Source organism: Rhopilema esculentum, chromosome 18 (genome assembly GCF_057945365.1).
Source record: "Rhopilema esculentum isolate cy_ngs chromosome 18, ASM5794536v1, whole genome shotgun sequence".
In the NCBI taxonomy this organism is placed as follows: Eukaryota; Metazoa; Cnidaria; class Scyphozoa; order Rhizostomeae; family Rhizostomatidae; genus Rhopilema; species Rhopilema esculentum.
Window position 1 is genome coordinate 5,107,078 of NC_142832.1, and position 16,129 is coordinate 5,123,206.

At 37.4% G+C, this 16,129-nt stretch overlaps 1 protein-coding gene across 1 annotated transcript; it reads left to right on the forward strand.

The window, feature by feature from the left end:
* The first annotated feature begins 786 nt into the window (after positions 1-786).
* LOC135696586 (uncharacterized) lies at positions 787-16,049 on the forward strand. The gene is made up of 9 exons (XM_065216024.2): positions 787-901; positions 2,054-2,156; positions 2,879-2,985; positions 3,467-4,592; positions 5,734-6,768; positions 7,128-8,520; positions 8,949-9,237; positions 9,780-10,282; positions 13,971-16,049. Exons 2-8 carry the CDS (start codon positions 2,063-2,065, stop codon positions 10,275-10,277), a joined length of 4,542 nt encoding a protein of 1,513 aa, XP_065072096.2. The 5' UTR covers positions 787-901; positions 2,054-2,062; the 3' UTR covers positions 10,278-10,282; positions 13,971-16,049.
* The last annotated feature ends 80 nt before the right edge of the window (positions 16,050-16,129 follow it).

Genomic DNA, 16,129 nt, shown 5'->3' on the forward strand with positions numbered 1-16,129 from the left:
TAAACATTGTACCCTGGGTACCAGACTCACTCGGGTATAAATACACTCATTTTTAAGAAATTGGCTATAAGAAACGAGTACTGGAAAGTCAAAAAAAATTAAAAAACTTCAGTACTCGAAGCAAAAAATTTTGTAAAATCCAAGAACAAGATTGCCCTGTTGGCCTAGAAGTTAAGATACAAGGGATAAAAAGATACTTTCTACGTCTGAATGCAGCTTCAGAACGAAAGCGAATCTCTTGACGTGAAAAAAAGATCACGAACATTTCTTAACATCATTCATGACATCATAATTAAGAAACTCTTAAGAAACAATGAGTATTGAAATTTCCAGAACATTAAGAAACTGGAGTACTCAACATCGATCTTTGTTTCTTATAAAAGAATGAGTGTCTTGTTACCTTAAGACGAAAGTTTTTGAAATGGTTGCAGTTAAGAAAACATGAAAACCGTAAAACATGTAAGCAAAAAACAGTACAGCTTAGAATTGAAATCCCATAGTTCAAATTTATTTCTCTAGTGTATCTTATTTGTATGTACTACAAAGGTTGCCAAAAATAGCAATCTAGCTTACTTGCACCTCCACAACATTAAAATCTGTTAAAGAAGAATGCCTAAAAATAATATCTATCAGAAAATGGGGTACCTTAGAGGAGAATCCTTATGTGGCTTTCTATACGGACATTACTTGAAAATTACTTCTTTCGACTGATTTAATTATTTTCTATGTTTTCAAATATTCCCCGGGAGGTATTGCATTCTGGGATATTCACATTCTCGCTTTGAGAATTTTCAATTCGCGGCTAGCTAATGCACACCTGCGCAGTTGCGTGCTGAAAGAAAGTTTACGAAGAAAGAACGTGAATCGTTATGAACAGAAGAGAACTTTGAGCATTAAAAGGGTATGGAAATTAGTGGTTTTAATATTTAACAACATTAAAAGAATGATAATTTCGCCAAAAACTTGAAGTGGTTTTTGATGCATTTAATTTTGATTGAATTGCTACCCTATTTCGTTTATAGGCCTAAACGCGAAGGAAATATGGCTGCTATTTTGTGGTTACACTTACACAGATACTTAAAGCTGTGCCGACTCGCTTGGAACTTTTATAATGAAAAAAGGCCTCTTATTTTTTAACACATCCAAACGAATGCTACTTATTTTGTTCGTAATTACAAGTAGGTCCTCTCGACAAAACTTTTAAGTTGCAAAATTGGGATTATGAATGGCTTCGATATCAAATGATCAGCTGGACAGTGAAACTGTTTTTCATATGTTCCTTGGCATAAGATCGAAGTACTTTCTAAATCTAAACTGCATTATAACTATGCAAAAATAAAGTATTTTTTATTGCATGAAATTCGTAATTTGCATTGAATGGTTTTTTGCAAACTGATGTTTTTTTCTCTCAGATATTCATTCCTAAACAACGCATAGACACAAACAAAAGTAGACTTAGAATTAGTAATTCAAACTTAGAAAAAAATGTTGATTAATATGACTATGATTGGTGCTTGTGCGACATAATGCGACAGACTATGTGTATCATATCAGCATTAAGGAATTCTGCTAAAAGTTCATATCAGATGTAATAGTTAATTTTTCAAAAATAAGTATTTAAAGTTAAATGTCAGGGTTGAAGTAGTGGCTGGGATTAGTAATGGGAGTAGTGTTGATCCAGTGCCACAATTGGGCCCAAAGATAAGTGAATTTTGAAGATGATGATACTTCTTAACTTAGAAAAAGTGTGGTAGTTAAGAAACACTTGAAACAGTCTGAAACTACATAGCCCTCGATCATTTTGAATGCATGTTATTATAAAATTAGGGTAAATTTTGCACCTGAATTAGATGAAAGATAAAAAATGAGACATGTTTGTTTCTCTCCAAGTATTACGCTTGGGTACTTTCAAGTTCTTATTGGACACCTTGATCTTTGCTGCTTCATGTCAATTTTTTTGTTTATATGGATACATACTTATTGTATGTGTATTTGTTTATAAAAGTGTTGTATTTGATATTCTTGAAAAGAAATTGTTTACTTTCTGTTCCAGGTTGTAAAGATGGTTGCAACCTTGTTCGTGGGTAACCTCAACCCAAATATCAATGAGGATATGATTGGAATGGCATTTCATCGCTTTGGGGAAATTCAAAAAAGTAAATGCCAGATTGTCTACTCATTATTTCTATTGTACCTACCTAGTGACTTTTTGTTGAACTTAGTAATGTGCATCTTAAGATATGTCAAATGCTCATCACAATGTAATACATATACATTGTATGCGTGTGTCAATTTATTTATGTATTATTTTTATATATAGGAAACCTTTTAGTTTGAGTAAAACTGTAATCATATTTTAAGACTGTTTTTAGAAAGATGACATTTTTCCAATTGGATATCCATGGATTGGGGCTACCACTACATTCATATTATGCTAAGAGTTAAAGGGAAACCAACCCAGTGCCTCAAATTTGAAATATTGAAACTTTGTTAAATCCAGAGCTCTTTCTTTGCCGTTTTCATTCTACATTGCAAACTTGAAAATAAATCACTAATTTATGAAAGAAGAGTTTATCAGTAGCTAATCTTTTCAGTAGACCACCACACAATAAATGCTGATTTGTCTGACACTTCTCACAGTCATAAGAATTAATTGTCATGCTAGAATTAATTAGCTGTTTGAGCCACATCAGATATTAAAAGAAAGACTAAACATGACAGTTATTTTGAGTGCCCAGGACACTCATTTAATTTACAACTATTTTAGGGTTGTTCTCATTAAAGCAGTCCCTCTTATAAATGATGTAGAACCAGCAAGAAGTTTATAAAGGGATTTATCAGTGCATATCTGTATTAAAAGATTTTATCTTTATTACAGTTACAGTGATAAGGGACAGAATGACTGGACAGTGCAGAGGATTTGCCTATGTAGTATTTTTTAATTTGAGGGCAGCTTCATATGCACAGAAGGCAATGGATGGACAGGTATGTAAATCTAAGCACCACTCTGTAGCAATCCAGTAGAAGGTCATAGGCTGGCACAATAGTTAGCTGCAGGGAGAATGCATGCAACCATTTAAAGCACCATCATTTTAGTTTTTTAGGGTGGTGTGAAAGTTTTTGCATTAATTATGAATTAACCGTTAGAATCTGAAGTCATTTTCCTTTGTATTCTGACTTTTGGGGCATGTTGTAGCACAAAAAATTTAACAATATGCTGGCCAGTTCCCTCTATGGATGGAGATTAATAGCAAACAAAATTTTGAAAAGCAGAAGAACTTTTGTAGTCTACTAAAAGTCATCCATTAGCAGTTGTTTTCTTGCCAACTAAAAGCCATTGTTGTAGAGCATGTCTTGTGCATGCAGCTGCTCCTCAAAGCACCACTATAACATGTTGCACATGTATAAACAGTTAAAGACACAGTTCTGTTATGTTAGGTTTGTGTTCTTGTTTTCTTACTCATAGAGATTCCATGGAAATGAGCTCAAAGTGGCATTTTCAAAAACTGATCAGCCATACTCACCTTCTAATCCGGCACCTCCAAAGCCACAGTCACAGACCATTAGACCTGCCAGTAAGACTCCAGATACAAAGAAAACAGATACTCCTGCTCAAGAGTCTAAGGGAAGCAAGGATGCAAAAGTAGACAAAGAAGAGAAGCCTGCAGAAAAACAAACCAAGGAAATGAAAGACGCTCCCAAGGTGAATGATAAAGAGAAAGATGGCCCTAAATCTTCAGGTGGAGATACAAAAGCGAAAGAAAGTGGCCAGCCAGAGGCAAAGAAAGACTCTGCAAAGCCAAGTGACAATAAAGAAGCTATTGGAAGTGGCAACACAGCAAGTACTGGAACCAAGTCAGACAAAGAAACTGGACAAAAGAAAGCTGATAATGTTCCTACTAGTGCAAAATCAACAGAAAATAATTCCACTGTTGTTAAGTCTGGAAGTACAACTGCTAGTCCATCAGGTAGGGGTGGGACTGTTGTAAAGGGATCACCAGTGACTAGAAGTTCACTAGGGACTAGAAGTTCACCAGTGACTAGAGGAACCCCTACTGGAAGAGGAACAACACCTGTTAGAGGAACTGCCAGAGGAGCTCCTGCCTCGAGAGGTACACCTGGAAGGGGAGCCACACCTTCACGAGGATCTCCAGCATCAAGAGGAGGTACACCAGTAAGAGGCTCTGCAGTTTCTAAGGGAAGCCCGGCTGGCCGTGGAGCGACAACACCTACCAGAGGAGCAGCAAGTGGTAGTGGTAACCCAGCAGGAAGAGGTGGTAGTGCTGCTCCTGTAAGTACTTCATCTTCAGTAAAAAGTATTGGAGAAAGCACACCAACCAAAACACCGGAAGTTGCTCAAAAGCCTAAGAGTGATGCTTCCATAGATAAAACTGTGTCATCAAAGAATGCTCAAAGCTCCAGTCAGCCAGGACAAACAAGTAATAAGACAGAGCAGAAAAGTACAGTGACTGCCACAACCTCCAATGCAAAGACAGCCAGCCAAACAGGAGAAAAGAAGACGGAGGAACCAAAAAAAGAAAACCCTGAAATAAATAGTCAAGCAGCAGCAAAGGACGCAGTAGCAAATAAAGGTATGGATTTGATTCATTTTCTCAGGAATTTTTCTTTTTTAGGAGTAAAATGTCATCATGAATGGGGAAGTAATAAGTTTAGATGTGATTGTCAGAGCAATGTTTAACTGACACACAAGCTGAAACCCATTTTTAAAGTGCCACTTGAATGAGTCCTCCATGAATTTGATGCTGAAATTTTTACTTTGAATTATTGATCTTTCAATTACTTTTGCTTCAAAGTTACAATTTTCATATGACTTCTTGTTTGACAATATGTGCCTGGTCTGTAAAAATTTTGAGAATTGTTTGACCCATAAGGGTTTGCTAGTTGTGCAAGTGATGCAGACATCAGTACTGAACACTGTATTTTGTGTGTGATGGCAGTCCAAATAATGCCATGCTACCATGGTTGAGCAAACAATCTGTGGTTTTAAAAATTATGCAAAAAAATAGAAGTGCACATTTTGATTCTATAGTATTCATGCTGCTTCTTCATTTTGCACCATTTGCCAAACTTTATGTGCTAACAGTCTTCCCTCTTATTAGGTTGACTCTGCAATCTTAATATGTCACTCACCCCAGATCCTTGTCAAACAACCTTTTTTCCTAAAAGTCTCTCGAAAACCCTATTTATGATCTCCAAATGAAAAAGGTTAAACTTATTGTCAAAATCAGCGATAATTAATCTATTAGAATCAACAGTAAATGACTTTGGATTTTTCCATTTAGTGGTGTTTTATGGGAATGATTTGGTAAGAATAATGTGACTAAGTGGTAAATTTTACCACATAATCTCAAAGAAAATTATAAGATAAATTAAATCCATTTTGAAAAATTAATGAGAAAGTGAAAAAAGCCAATGGTGAAGACTACAAATTTGTAAGCATAGAGCTTAGAGTAGCTGTTTGTAGTGAAAATAGCTCTCCAGCATGCAGAATTTTGGTAATTTGCTAACAATGCTGATAAATTGCTTTATATCATAAATAGCGCAAATTTATTTTTGAATTTGAAATCAATAAGCCGATTATTTGTTTCATCATCAAAGTTATCATTAGGTTAATTCCAAGCATTTTACTTGCGAAAAGCACCAGCAGGATACACTCGTCATCTGTATGGAGTTTTCAAGGTAGATATCTTTAAAATTGAAAATTATTTTTAGGCACTCCATCTACAAGAGGTGTTCCAGCAACAAAGGGTGGACCTGCAACCAGAGGCTCCCCATCCACTAGGGGCGTTCCAGCTACAAGAGGCTCCCCAGCTTCTAGGGGTGCACCTGCCACAAGAGGTGTTCTGCCGGCTGCCAGAGGAGCTCCAGCTGTCAGAGGTTCTCCAGCTGGTAGAGGCAATCCATCACCAAGAGGGTCCCCATCAATTAGAGGTAGCCCATCATCTAGAGGTGGCCCATCACCTAGAGGTGGTCCTACAAGTGGAGGCACATCAGCAATCAGAGGTGCACCACCAATTAGAGGGGCCGCTGGGACAAGAGGGTCACCTGTATCTAGAGGTTTCCCATCGCCCAGAGGTTCAGCACATGGCAGAGGAATGCCACAAGATAACGCAAAATTAGGTGGAACTTCGTCAGATAGAAGATATTCTGCATCAGATTCAACTGTCCGTAATGATGAACAAACAAGCAGAAGTGGATTCAGGGGTAGGGGTTTACCGGTAGGCAGAGGTACACCACCAGGAAGGGGTATGCCTCCTGGCAGGGGTATGCCTCCTGGCAGAGGTATGCCTCCTGGCAGGGGTATGCCTCCTGGTAGGGGTATGCCTCCTGGCAGAGGAGCCCCAGGTTTAAGGGGAGCACCGCCAACCCATGGTTCCGTTAATAGAGGAGCACCAGCAAACAGAGGTGCACCCCCAGTTGGGAGGGGATTGCCAGGTTCCTCTGAGCCGAAGGATATTGGAGGTGGAAAAGGGCTTTTGCCAACACCGAACGTATTGCAATCCAGCCCAGGGAGTTTTGATGCTTCTGCTAGCCGTGAAAGTCCATCTAGTCAGGGTGGAGTTGCTGGCAGTGCTGTTCAAAGAGGAAGTCCAGTAGCCCGTGGATCATCTGCAACTTCTGGTGGCTTAAGGAGTAATGATGCACCACCGCGAGGCTTAGAAAATGCAGATGGTTCAAAAAGACCAGGCCAAAGTCTTGAAAGACCGATAGGCAGAGATGGAAAAATCACAATGCCACCACCAAGAGGTAGGTTTCTGCGAATTGCGCACTGGAAGTACATTTTTGTACTTTGATAATCTTTTAAAACATATTGCTCCTTCCTGGCAGCTCTTTTATGAGAAGGCTCTTGCTATTGTTGCAGTCAGTCTTCTTAGAGAGGATATCAGGCTCTCATTTCAAATTGTGTAGAAAAAACATGAAAGTGTGGTCCAAAATATTGATAATTGATTCAGGTTGGTGTGAAATTTTGATCTGCAGTTAGCTAGAAGTTGTTCGTTTGTCTATTGAGCAGTAATGTAAAGAAAAGCTATCAGAGCCCAATGACGTTTCTTCAACCTTGAAGGTTTGTTATTCATTTGTGGTTGATTTAGTATGATTTCTTTCAGGGTTCGGATCACGTGACAGTCCAATTGACCGTTATTCCCAGCAAAGTAGTCCCAGAGATCCATCACCATCATATGGAAGAAAAGATGCTTTGAGTAGTGGTGATATATCGAGCAGCAGAAAGAGGCAGCATTCAGAAGGAGATCAAGAATTAGAAAGCCGTAGGCCAGAGAGACCAAGAGACGAATACAGAAGAGACGAACCACCCTATAAGAGGGGCCCTGGTGATGAGGGGTATAGAGGTTTTCGTGATGAGAAAAGAGGATATCAAGATAGTAGAGATTATGGTAGGGGGGATGATCAGTATTCATCAAAGAATTATCCTGATAGGGATGGTTACGATAGACGTGGAAGTGGTTATGAAAGATATCCAGTGGAAAGGGCATCATCAAGTGAAAGACGAGAGCTCGGTAGAGGTTCAGACGGTAGTAGATATCCAGAGTCGGACAGAGAACGGCGAGCTGAAATGAGCAGAGGTGCTCCTCGTGAGATAGGTAGTGAAAGAGGTAATAGTTCTGGCCGAGATATGTCATCAAGCCGACCATCAGACAGCGGTAGAGGTGGTGGTTATTCAGATTATCCTGATCGGTTTAGGGACAGCTATCAGTCAAGCAGAGACCAAGGCTACAGACCAGAGGATCCAGGATATTCAAGAGATGTCTACAGCAGGCGTGATCCTATTCCTCCCAGGGCTTCTGACACTACAGTGCCAGTCAAAGCAGATGTTGCTTCTGCCTACAATGATAACCAGTTGAAAAGGGATTATCATCATGGAAATCAGTCTTCAGGTTATGGAGATTATAGAACAGACCAAAGAGCAGCACGAGGTGGCATAGAGTCAAGTCAATATGCGTCATCCCAATATGATCAAAGTCAAGCATCAACTCCAGTAGGAAGATATGGTGATAGCAGAACAACAAGTGTCAGGTCTTCAGACCAGTATGTAGGATACAGCACAGAAGGTTCGCGGGACACGTATGAACAAGGATCAGCAAGAGGCTATGCAAAGGATCCATATGGTACAGATTCAAGAGTTCCTGACATAAGCGGACCGCCTAGTCAGTACACTTCCAGTGGTACAAAAAGAGAGTCTACTGATGATTCAATAGACGATTCCAAACGTGGTCGTTATTCTGACTACCAAAGAGGCTATGGATACTCTGATAGTGGTTACTCGCAGTATTCCAAAGTTGATGGGTACAGCACCGGGCCGGTAAGAGGTTACTCATCAGATGGTAGCACAAAGCCTGTTTCTGATCAATCAAGCGCGTACTACCCTTCTTCTCAAACGAAGTATGAGCCGGAAACAAACTATAGAACAGGTGCTGCCACGCAGGGGTCTGATCAAATAAGCAAGACATCGGCTGTAGGAGCTGGCCAGAGCATTGACCAAAGGTAGTTTGAAGAAATTTGGTTAGCTTTCTATTCGGTATTTTCATATTCGAAGAAATCGTTTCTTAATCAGTTTTACAATGAATTGGCGATAGTCAGGGGGATTTGAAAAGCTAAACAATATTTTTAATCTAAGGCAGTCTATTTTAGATTTTTCAATAGACGGCTCTTATCTTTCTTGTTCAAAAAACTTATAGTGGAATTACGTTTGAGTCTGGAATTTTTTTAATTCATTCAAATTTAAACCTTCTGGGTTGTTGAAGGATTTTGATTTTGCCCATCTTGATGTCTTTCGTTTAATTTGAATCAATGTATAGCAACATTCCTTCTTAGGTTTTATGAGCTAATTTCTCTAGTCATCGCTAATGAGTAAAAGCAAAAATAAATGTTTAATTTGTATTCTCTTGATTTATTAAAATCTCCATTTCTAGACGGGGCCCTGGCTCTTACCAAGATCAGTCATACAGACCAGAAGCTCCAGCATATGACAGACAGAGTCGGGATCAAGGTTATGCCGCATCCAGTAGTAGCTATGGCTACAGCTCTCAGTCTGCACCTACGGGACAGAGGCCAGCCTCGTATGATGACCGAAGAATTGATTACCAAACGTCCCCATACCAAGCACAGTCAGGCCAAAAAGCTGGTACCAGCTATAACACCACGTCTCAATATAGCGCTGCATCACCGCAGAAGTCTTACTCTGGGTCTCAAGGCGTGACGGTAGCTATCTTTGTTTACAGTCTTACTTAAGGCCTTGAATAATTGGGCACCGACCCACGTTGGGGGGGAGGGGATTAAAAAAATTCCGATTATCAAGTGTAATTTATCGAAGTGAAATATTCTGTGAAGCTATCTTTTTCGTAATAGTCTACTGGCAAGGGCCAGTCATAAAGTTTCTCAAAGCTGTAGGGTTCTTAATTTTGTTTTTAAACGCTGTCTTTGCAGTATATACAGTAGAACATGTCATTTTTGAAGAAAAATATTAGTGAAATTTGGAATCAAGATTTCTTAGACTTATTTCTATTAACTAAACAGCGTTAGTAAGCAATAAAAAATCTGTTTCATATGGCCTTTAAAGTTTCTATCAAATTGAATCCATCAAATAAGAGTTTCTAATAAACTTATCTTCATTCTTAAAAGTAAAGTTACACACACAACGGTTCTTGCAGTTGCAAACCAATTTCAGAGAGTGTCCGAAACCCTAAACAAATGCTACCCTTTCTCCACCTACAAGCCCCTAAATTTTGAGCTTCTCTTATTAGGGTGACAGGTCAAATCAGTATGGAGATTCTTATTATCAGCCAAGCTCCACTGGCGCAGCAACAAGTCAAGGCTACCAAAGTTCCAGTCAATATGGGACCAGCAACTCATCTTGGCAATATGGAGGACAGGCACAGAGCGCCCAGAGTGGTTCATCTGGTTATAGCTCAAGACCAACCGGAAGCATGTCGAGTCAGTCCTCTGGACAAGACAGGTTTGGGGCAGCTGGAGGTGCTAGCAAGGATGAATACGCTAGCTATGGTTCTAAAACACAGATACCAGGCCTGTCTTCATATGAATCAAGCCCACAAAAGAAGCCATTGAGCAGCTACAGCGCAGGTGGGTATGGAGTTGGCCAGAAACCGTATGAAAGCGCTGAGCCCCAATCTGGAACCTCCCAATCTTCATATGGAAGGGACAGTCAACAAGCGTATTGTACCAGCACAGGGCAGACTCAAAGCAGGGATGCTGGCTATTCATATGGTGCTTCTAGATTTTAAACTTGGTAAGTAACACTTTTTTAAACTTTATTGTACGTGCAAATCTTTCTATCTTGCCACTAAACACCTTTTCTAACCATCGACCCAAAAGTTATAAGTTGGATTTTGCTACTTTTCAGCTTGATAAGTTCACAGTTCTTAATCCCAGGGTACAAACTCCTTCTAGTTCATTTTATTTTGTTTTTATGGTTTTCCTGATTTTTGAGTTTAGAAAAATAAATAGATATTTATTATAAACCTTTGTTTAGAGAATGATAATTTGTTTCCAAGGATCAAATATTCGGTCTTTGAATCAGACGTTTTGTTCAGGCTTTCATGGTGCTAGGTTTTTGTTTGTGTTTGGGGTTTTTTCAGTCTGGCTTGTTGTTAGATTTAGCAAAGCTCGCCCTTCTGTTGTGTCTATTTTATATTTCGGCAACTGGTCACACCTTAAAGGCTAGATTCCGGTCTCGGGGTAACTTCAAAGCTGTTTTGAACTAAAAATCCTGCAAGATTTTTACGTGACTTAAACTTGTAAAGATAAATGGTCAAGGTACATCAACAATGTCGCGTCATTGTATGTAAATATTGCAAAAATACGTGCTTCATAAAGTCAAGGGCTGATTAAGACGTTGGGTCGATATTTTATTGGCGAAAGATAGGCTCGACAGACAGGTCCTCGAGATCAAACGACACGTTTTGCTTTCATTGTAGCATGCCTCTCATTTTTATCTTCGAGACCATCAGGTTTTTCAAAGGATTCACAAGATACTTTAAAAATGAGTGAATTTAAATGAATATTTTAAACAAATTATCGTGTCTGTACCTTTTAAAACTAGTATTGCGAATAAGCAGTTTTCAAACTATTCCAAGAAAGAAACAAAATGTTGCATCTATATATTCCTTTTTATGTGTAAATCAAATTATGAACTTATGAGCAATGCTTTAAAATGACCTTTCTTCTAAATACTGCGAAATAAGAAATTTAAAGTCAATATGAAAAAACCAATAGGTTTCAAAATTTAAACGGAACTTTGAAATAAAATAAAAAAGGAACTCATTAAGAAACAACAAAAATCTTGAACCTTTCCATAAGTCCTTTATACGGTTGTTATCAGTGAGGTCAACATTTTCAGATATGTAAATTCTAAGTGAGCCCAAAATTTCCAGTTTTTCTAATGTGAGCTCAAAACTGGGCAGTATCAATGCTGTGGGGTCTGGATGTCTCATGTTGTATGACAAAAGTTATTAAAAAGAAGAGAAGAGTTGTTTCACAGTTTACATACGCAAAGAGTCCAATTAAACAGTGTTTCCATTTTGTGATACCGTGGATATCTTAATAGATATTAGTTTGTCAGTCTAAAGAACTATAATCGTTAGCTGATTTCTGAATGTAAGTTGGTAACAGCGTTCAAGAAGGGTTCAATCAATTTGTAACAACCTAGGCGAAGGTTTTTGGACTGAGAGAAACAAAATTTAGGATGACAATAAATGATAGCCTGATACCACACGAAACACAAGACTTTAACAGATATTTCGCTCCGGGATATATAGATTCATCAGATTACTTGTTATGGGGTTTGCAAATCTTTTAATTGGATTCCAAAACCATGTTTCTGGAAAATCACTCCCATTGACTCTGGAAAATCACCCCCATTGATACTTGGGCTCTTGTAAGAGGGTTTTAGCTACTCGTGGTTATTGATTGTTTTTTGTAGTTATGGGTTGTTATTGGTGGTTACCAAGGTTAATTAATTGTAGTTACTGTAAACTATCAATAATTGGCAACCATAACCGATGGTTATATTTTGTTATTTTTTTTTATGTCATTATATGTTGCTTTTTATAGTTAATTGTGTTTTCCAGTTGCAAATGCTACTTGCATGATAAGTTTATGTTTTGTGACTAGAGTTTGTGTGAAAAAGAAAAAAAAGGAGGTGCAAATTGGCATCACTGCGTAAATCAGTTTTTAGATGTCAATCACAAAGTTCTCAATATTTCCAAAATCGTCTCATGGAAGTACAAATTCTTACTATTGCCCAAAAAGCGAAATTCTTAATTTAATGTCACTCACTGAAAAACCTTTATTGATTTTTTTAAAATGGAAAGAAAGATATTAATCTGATCTGATAATTTGTTGTCAATTAGATGAAATTTTCAAGATTTCCTTGAACCTGGCCCATACAACTATTGTTTTAATAACAAACTATCTACCACGAGAGCATTGTTTAAGCTTTGAAATAACACCAGTTCTTTGTTCTTCTGATTGAAAATTCGAACCACCAGAAAAATCAGTGGTATAACCCAAGGTTCAGTTTTATTGAAAGTGAGTGAACCTTATCAACAAACAAAATTACCTGAAGCCCACATTTTTCATTGAAAATAAATCAAGAAAAATTATTTTGATTTGACGTTTTACCCTAAATAACTAAGCACGTCCAGGACTTCTTGGCGTTTTGTTTTTATGGGCATTGTCGTCCATGATTCAGTAAATTCTAGCCAACATTTTTATTTGCACACTTAAGAAGCTATAGCTGCATTTTTCCTTTTTAAAGGTGAAAACTTCTCACTTTTTGTTTCTTACGATTAAATTGACGCTTAAACCCCAACCATTTTAAAGGCACAAGTTAAAGGAACAAACACTAATTTTCAATCAGTTCATATACAACCTGAGATCATGTATTTGCAACATAACAAAAGCTGACGTTGAAAAACCTCCAATTCAACCTGCTACGTTTGCATTTTCCATTTACAAAACTTTGCTTTATTGGCAGCAGGTTTTGCAGCATTCAATGTAATATCCTTAAGTTTCCCTCTTTCTCTCTTTTCGACCAAAGTCAAAGAAGATTATTATTACCTATCAAAGGTAAAGACATTTTTTTGTGTGCTACTCTAACCTGTAACATTTATCCTTTACCTTTTGACTTATATATATATATATATTTCCTTTGATCTTTGTCCTGTTTTATTTTCAGGAAAAGCTGTTTATCATAGAAACCATATATAGGTCATTTGAAACAAACAGCATTAAATGATTTGAAACATGTAACACAATGTTGAGAAAAATGCCAAAGGTCATCCAGTATATTTTGACAAAAAAATAATCAAACGTCGATTTGAATTTGAGTATATAAGAGCAAAGATAATATTATATTCAATTTATGTCAAAATAGTGGTGTCCAAAACATTACCCACAATGTTTACGAAAGAATTTTTCTTAACCGACCTTAAAAATATTTTCTGTGCTGTTGAAACAAAATATTGCTTGCAAAGTTATTTATTTTTCAAAATTTGTTTAGCATTATGTAAGTTAGAATTGTTTCTTTGAGTTACGTTTATTGACATCTTAAAAATATTTTGAATTTCCCTCGAAAAACCAGAAGATTGAAAATATTGAATTTTTAGTAGATTTCTGAAATGAATTTTGACAAAAAATTTCCTATATCGATTCTAATTCACTTGAAGGAAATTTGGTCTCTTGAATAAAGCAATTTTGGCAAATCAATGCAAAGAATTAACCTAGAAGCCATGACAAATTTATAAATATTTTTTTAAAGCAAATAGAAAATTTCAATTTAAAGCTTGCAATTTCAGAGTAGAATGACAAAAACCATGAAAAAAAACAGGAATTTACAGTTTATATTAATTTCCAACCTATCAACTTTAATACTTGATGATTAATCAATCTTTCGAAATATCAAATCTTTTTTCAAGGTTGCTGGAGAATTGCAAGTAAAGATTTTAACAGCTGTGAAAGATTCTACTTCGAAACTATTCTCTTCTTGTTCGAACACACTATGCGCGGGAAACGAACGCTAAGTGCGGGAAACGAACGCTAAGTGCGGGAAACGAACGCTAAGTGCGGGAAACGAACACTTGCCTTATTCAGACTTTGTTCTATATTACGAAATCAACAGGGTGCCTGGAACTGACCTATGCAGGGCCTAAGGTCCCTTTGAACAATTGTTATGATCATTCCAGTACTTTTGTGTTTTATGTTGGAAAGGATTCGTCAGGTCGAGATGAAACATTACGATACAAGACCGTAAAATATCGCTAATTGCCTCATTTTCTGCAGCAGGATCCCATTACCGTCACCAAAAAACTCTAGTATGTGGTGTTACCAAGTTGGTCTCTTTTAACCTGAGCTAGGTTCAGCATTGTGAAAGGAACGAGCTAAGTACGTGTGTCTCAAAAAAGCAGTTACTACCTTATTATGGCGTGACTATGTCGAAACTAGTTTCCATTCCGCAATGAAATTCCTAGCAAACAGCTCTCCTATGTTACCGGCAATATGATACCATAGCCACTTCTGCAGTCTCCCTTGAACATAACGAGTGCGGTTTCGTTTTCTGGTGAACTGGTATAAGCATATTCCAATTGGCGCTTGGAAGGCCATTATTCTATAACCTCGAGTTGACTCTTAATATAAGTATTATCAAGTATCCAGCATTTAAAATGCCTTCGATAGTCCGTTATTCTTAAGTTGTCAACTGCCCCTTAATTTTGTTGAAGTCCTCTTTGTGGTGGCCCTTTTGATGTTTATTTCATTTTTTGGCAGCCCTTTTTCAAAGTTTGTTCTTGTAGCAAATATATCGACACATTGAGCGTAGGCCTGACACAAATGAACTAAAAAAGATCCTCATGAAACATTATATCACCTTCAAGCTTTGAGCATTCACTTAAGTCTTTACGATATTTCATACTTTTTTAATTTCACTGTCAATCTAATCAGCTAGTAAAGTAGCATGTCTTGCGCTGTGGCGTTTATAGTGTTTCAAGTATTGAAGTACATCCACTTTTTACGAAAAGAAAGTCAATTTTTACAGCAACATAAATGTGGAATTCATGCCAGCAAGCAGGTTTAGGATCATATTTACGTTTAAATTATCATATTCCACTGACATCTACCATATTTATGTCGGCCATTTCATAAGATCAAGCCAAAATTGAGAGAGTGAAATAACCCGCATTAGACGGGCCAATATGTAGAAAATGCCTAAGCTGTGCTGCTGAACTAATGAAACATCTCGACACAAACTTTCGCCTAGTTGCTTGTACTTATACCAATCGAGTACCTAAAGTATGCAATGTCAATTGGATTCATATTTAAATGCCACTTAAAAACAGTTTGCTTTTTAAGGCAATCATGCGTTTGCTTTATCAAATATAATCGCCTGCGAAGATGATCTTCAGCGGCTGTTGCTATTAGATAACAGTGGCTAAGCATAATTCCTGGACTATAAATTTTCATGGTTCAACTCGTGTTCAACTTTGGTTCAACTTAGGTTAGAGTCAAACACGATCTACTGGCATGTTCATGCACACAGGCTTATTGTGAAAAAGCATTTAAGTGTCTCATCTTATGGTAATAATGTGACCAAAGTCGAAAAATTCTTGCTAAAACTTGGTAACCCATGCTTTTAATGTAAGATTCTTGCTTGAAAATGTTTGGTAACCCCATTCAAAGGATTTTCATGTCCTTAATTTTATTGTTTCTTTGTATACGAAGTTTTTTATCAAACCCAGCCTGTGTTAAACACCTGGTGAGCAAAGTATTTATACGTTTTATTTGCAAATATGCATGATTTTCACCGTTCTCTCATTGTTGGTCTGTTGGGATCCTGCTGCAGTCATCAGGAAATCAATCCTCATTATCAGTTTACCTCGTTTTCATTTCAAATCTTGATTGCTTTTAAGAGAGTCGATGAATTTGTTTTTAACTAAATTGTTTTTTGGAGAAAAACGTCATTGATGTATAGATCATCTTTCTAAGAATCGTCTACTCTATCATACGAAGTTCTTTTTGGTCGAAAATGAACTGCCTTGTCTGAATGTTGCTTCTCAAAGTACCAAAAGATTTTGACAGCTCT

What these genes read in the sequence shown, in the direction of transcription:
- LOC135696586 (XM_065216024.2), top strand. Translation starts at nt 2,063, where the DNA reads ATGGTTGCAACCTTGTTCGTGGGTAACCTCAACCCAAATATCAATGAG. An exon ending in CACAATGCCACCACCAAGAG is followed by an intron (nt 6,769 to 7,127) that starts GTAGGTTTCTGC and finishes GATTTCTTTCAG; the next exon opens with GGTTCGGATCACGTGACAGT. An exon ending in CTGGGTCTCAAGGCGTGACG is followed by an intron (nt 9,238 to 9,779) that starts GTAGCTATCTTT and finishes TTCTCTTATTAG; the next exon opens with GGTGACAGGTCAAATCAGTA.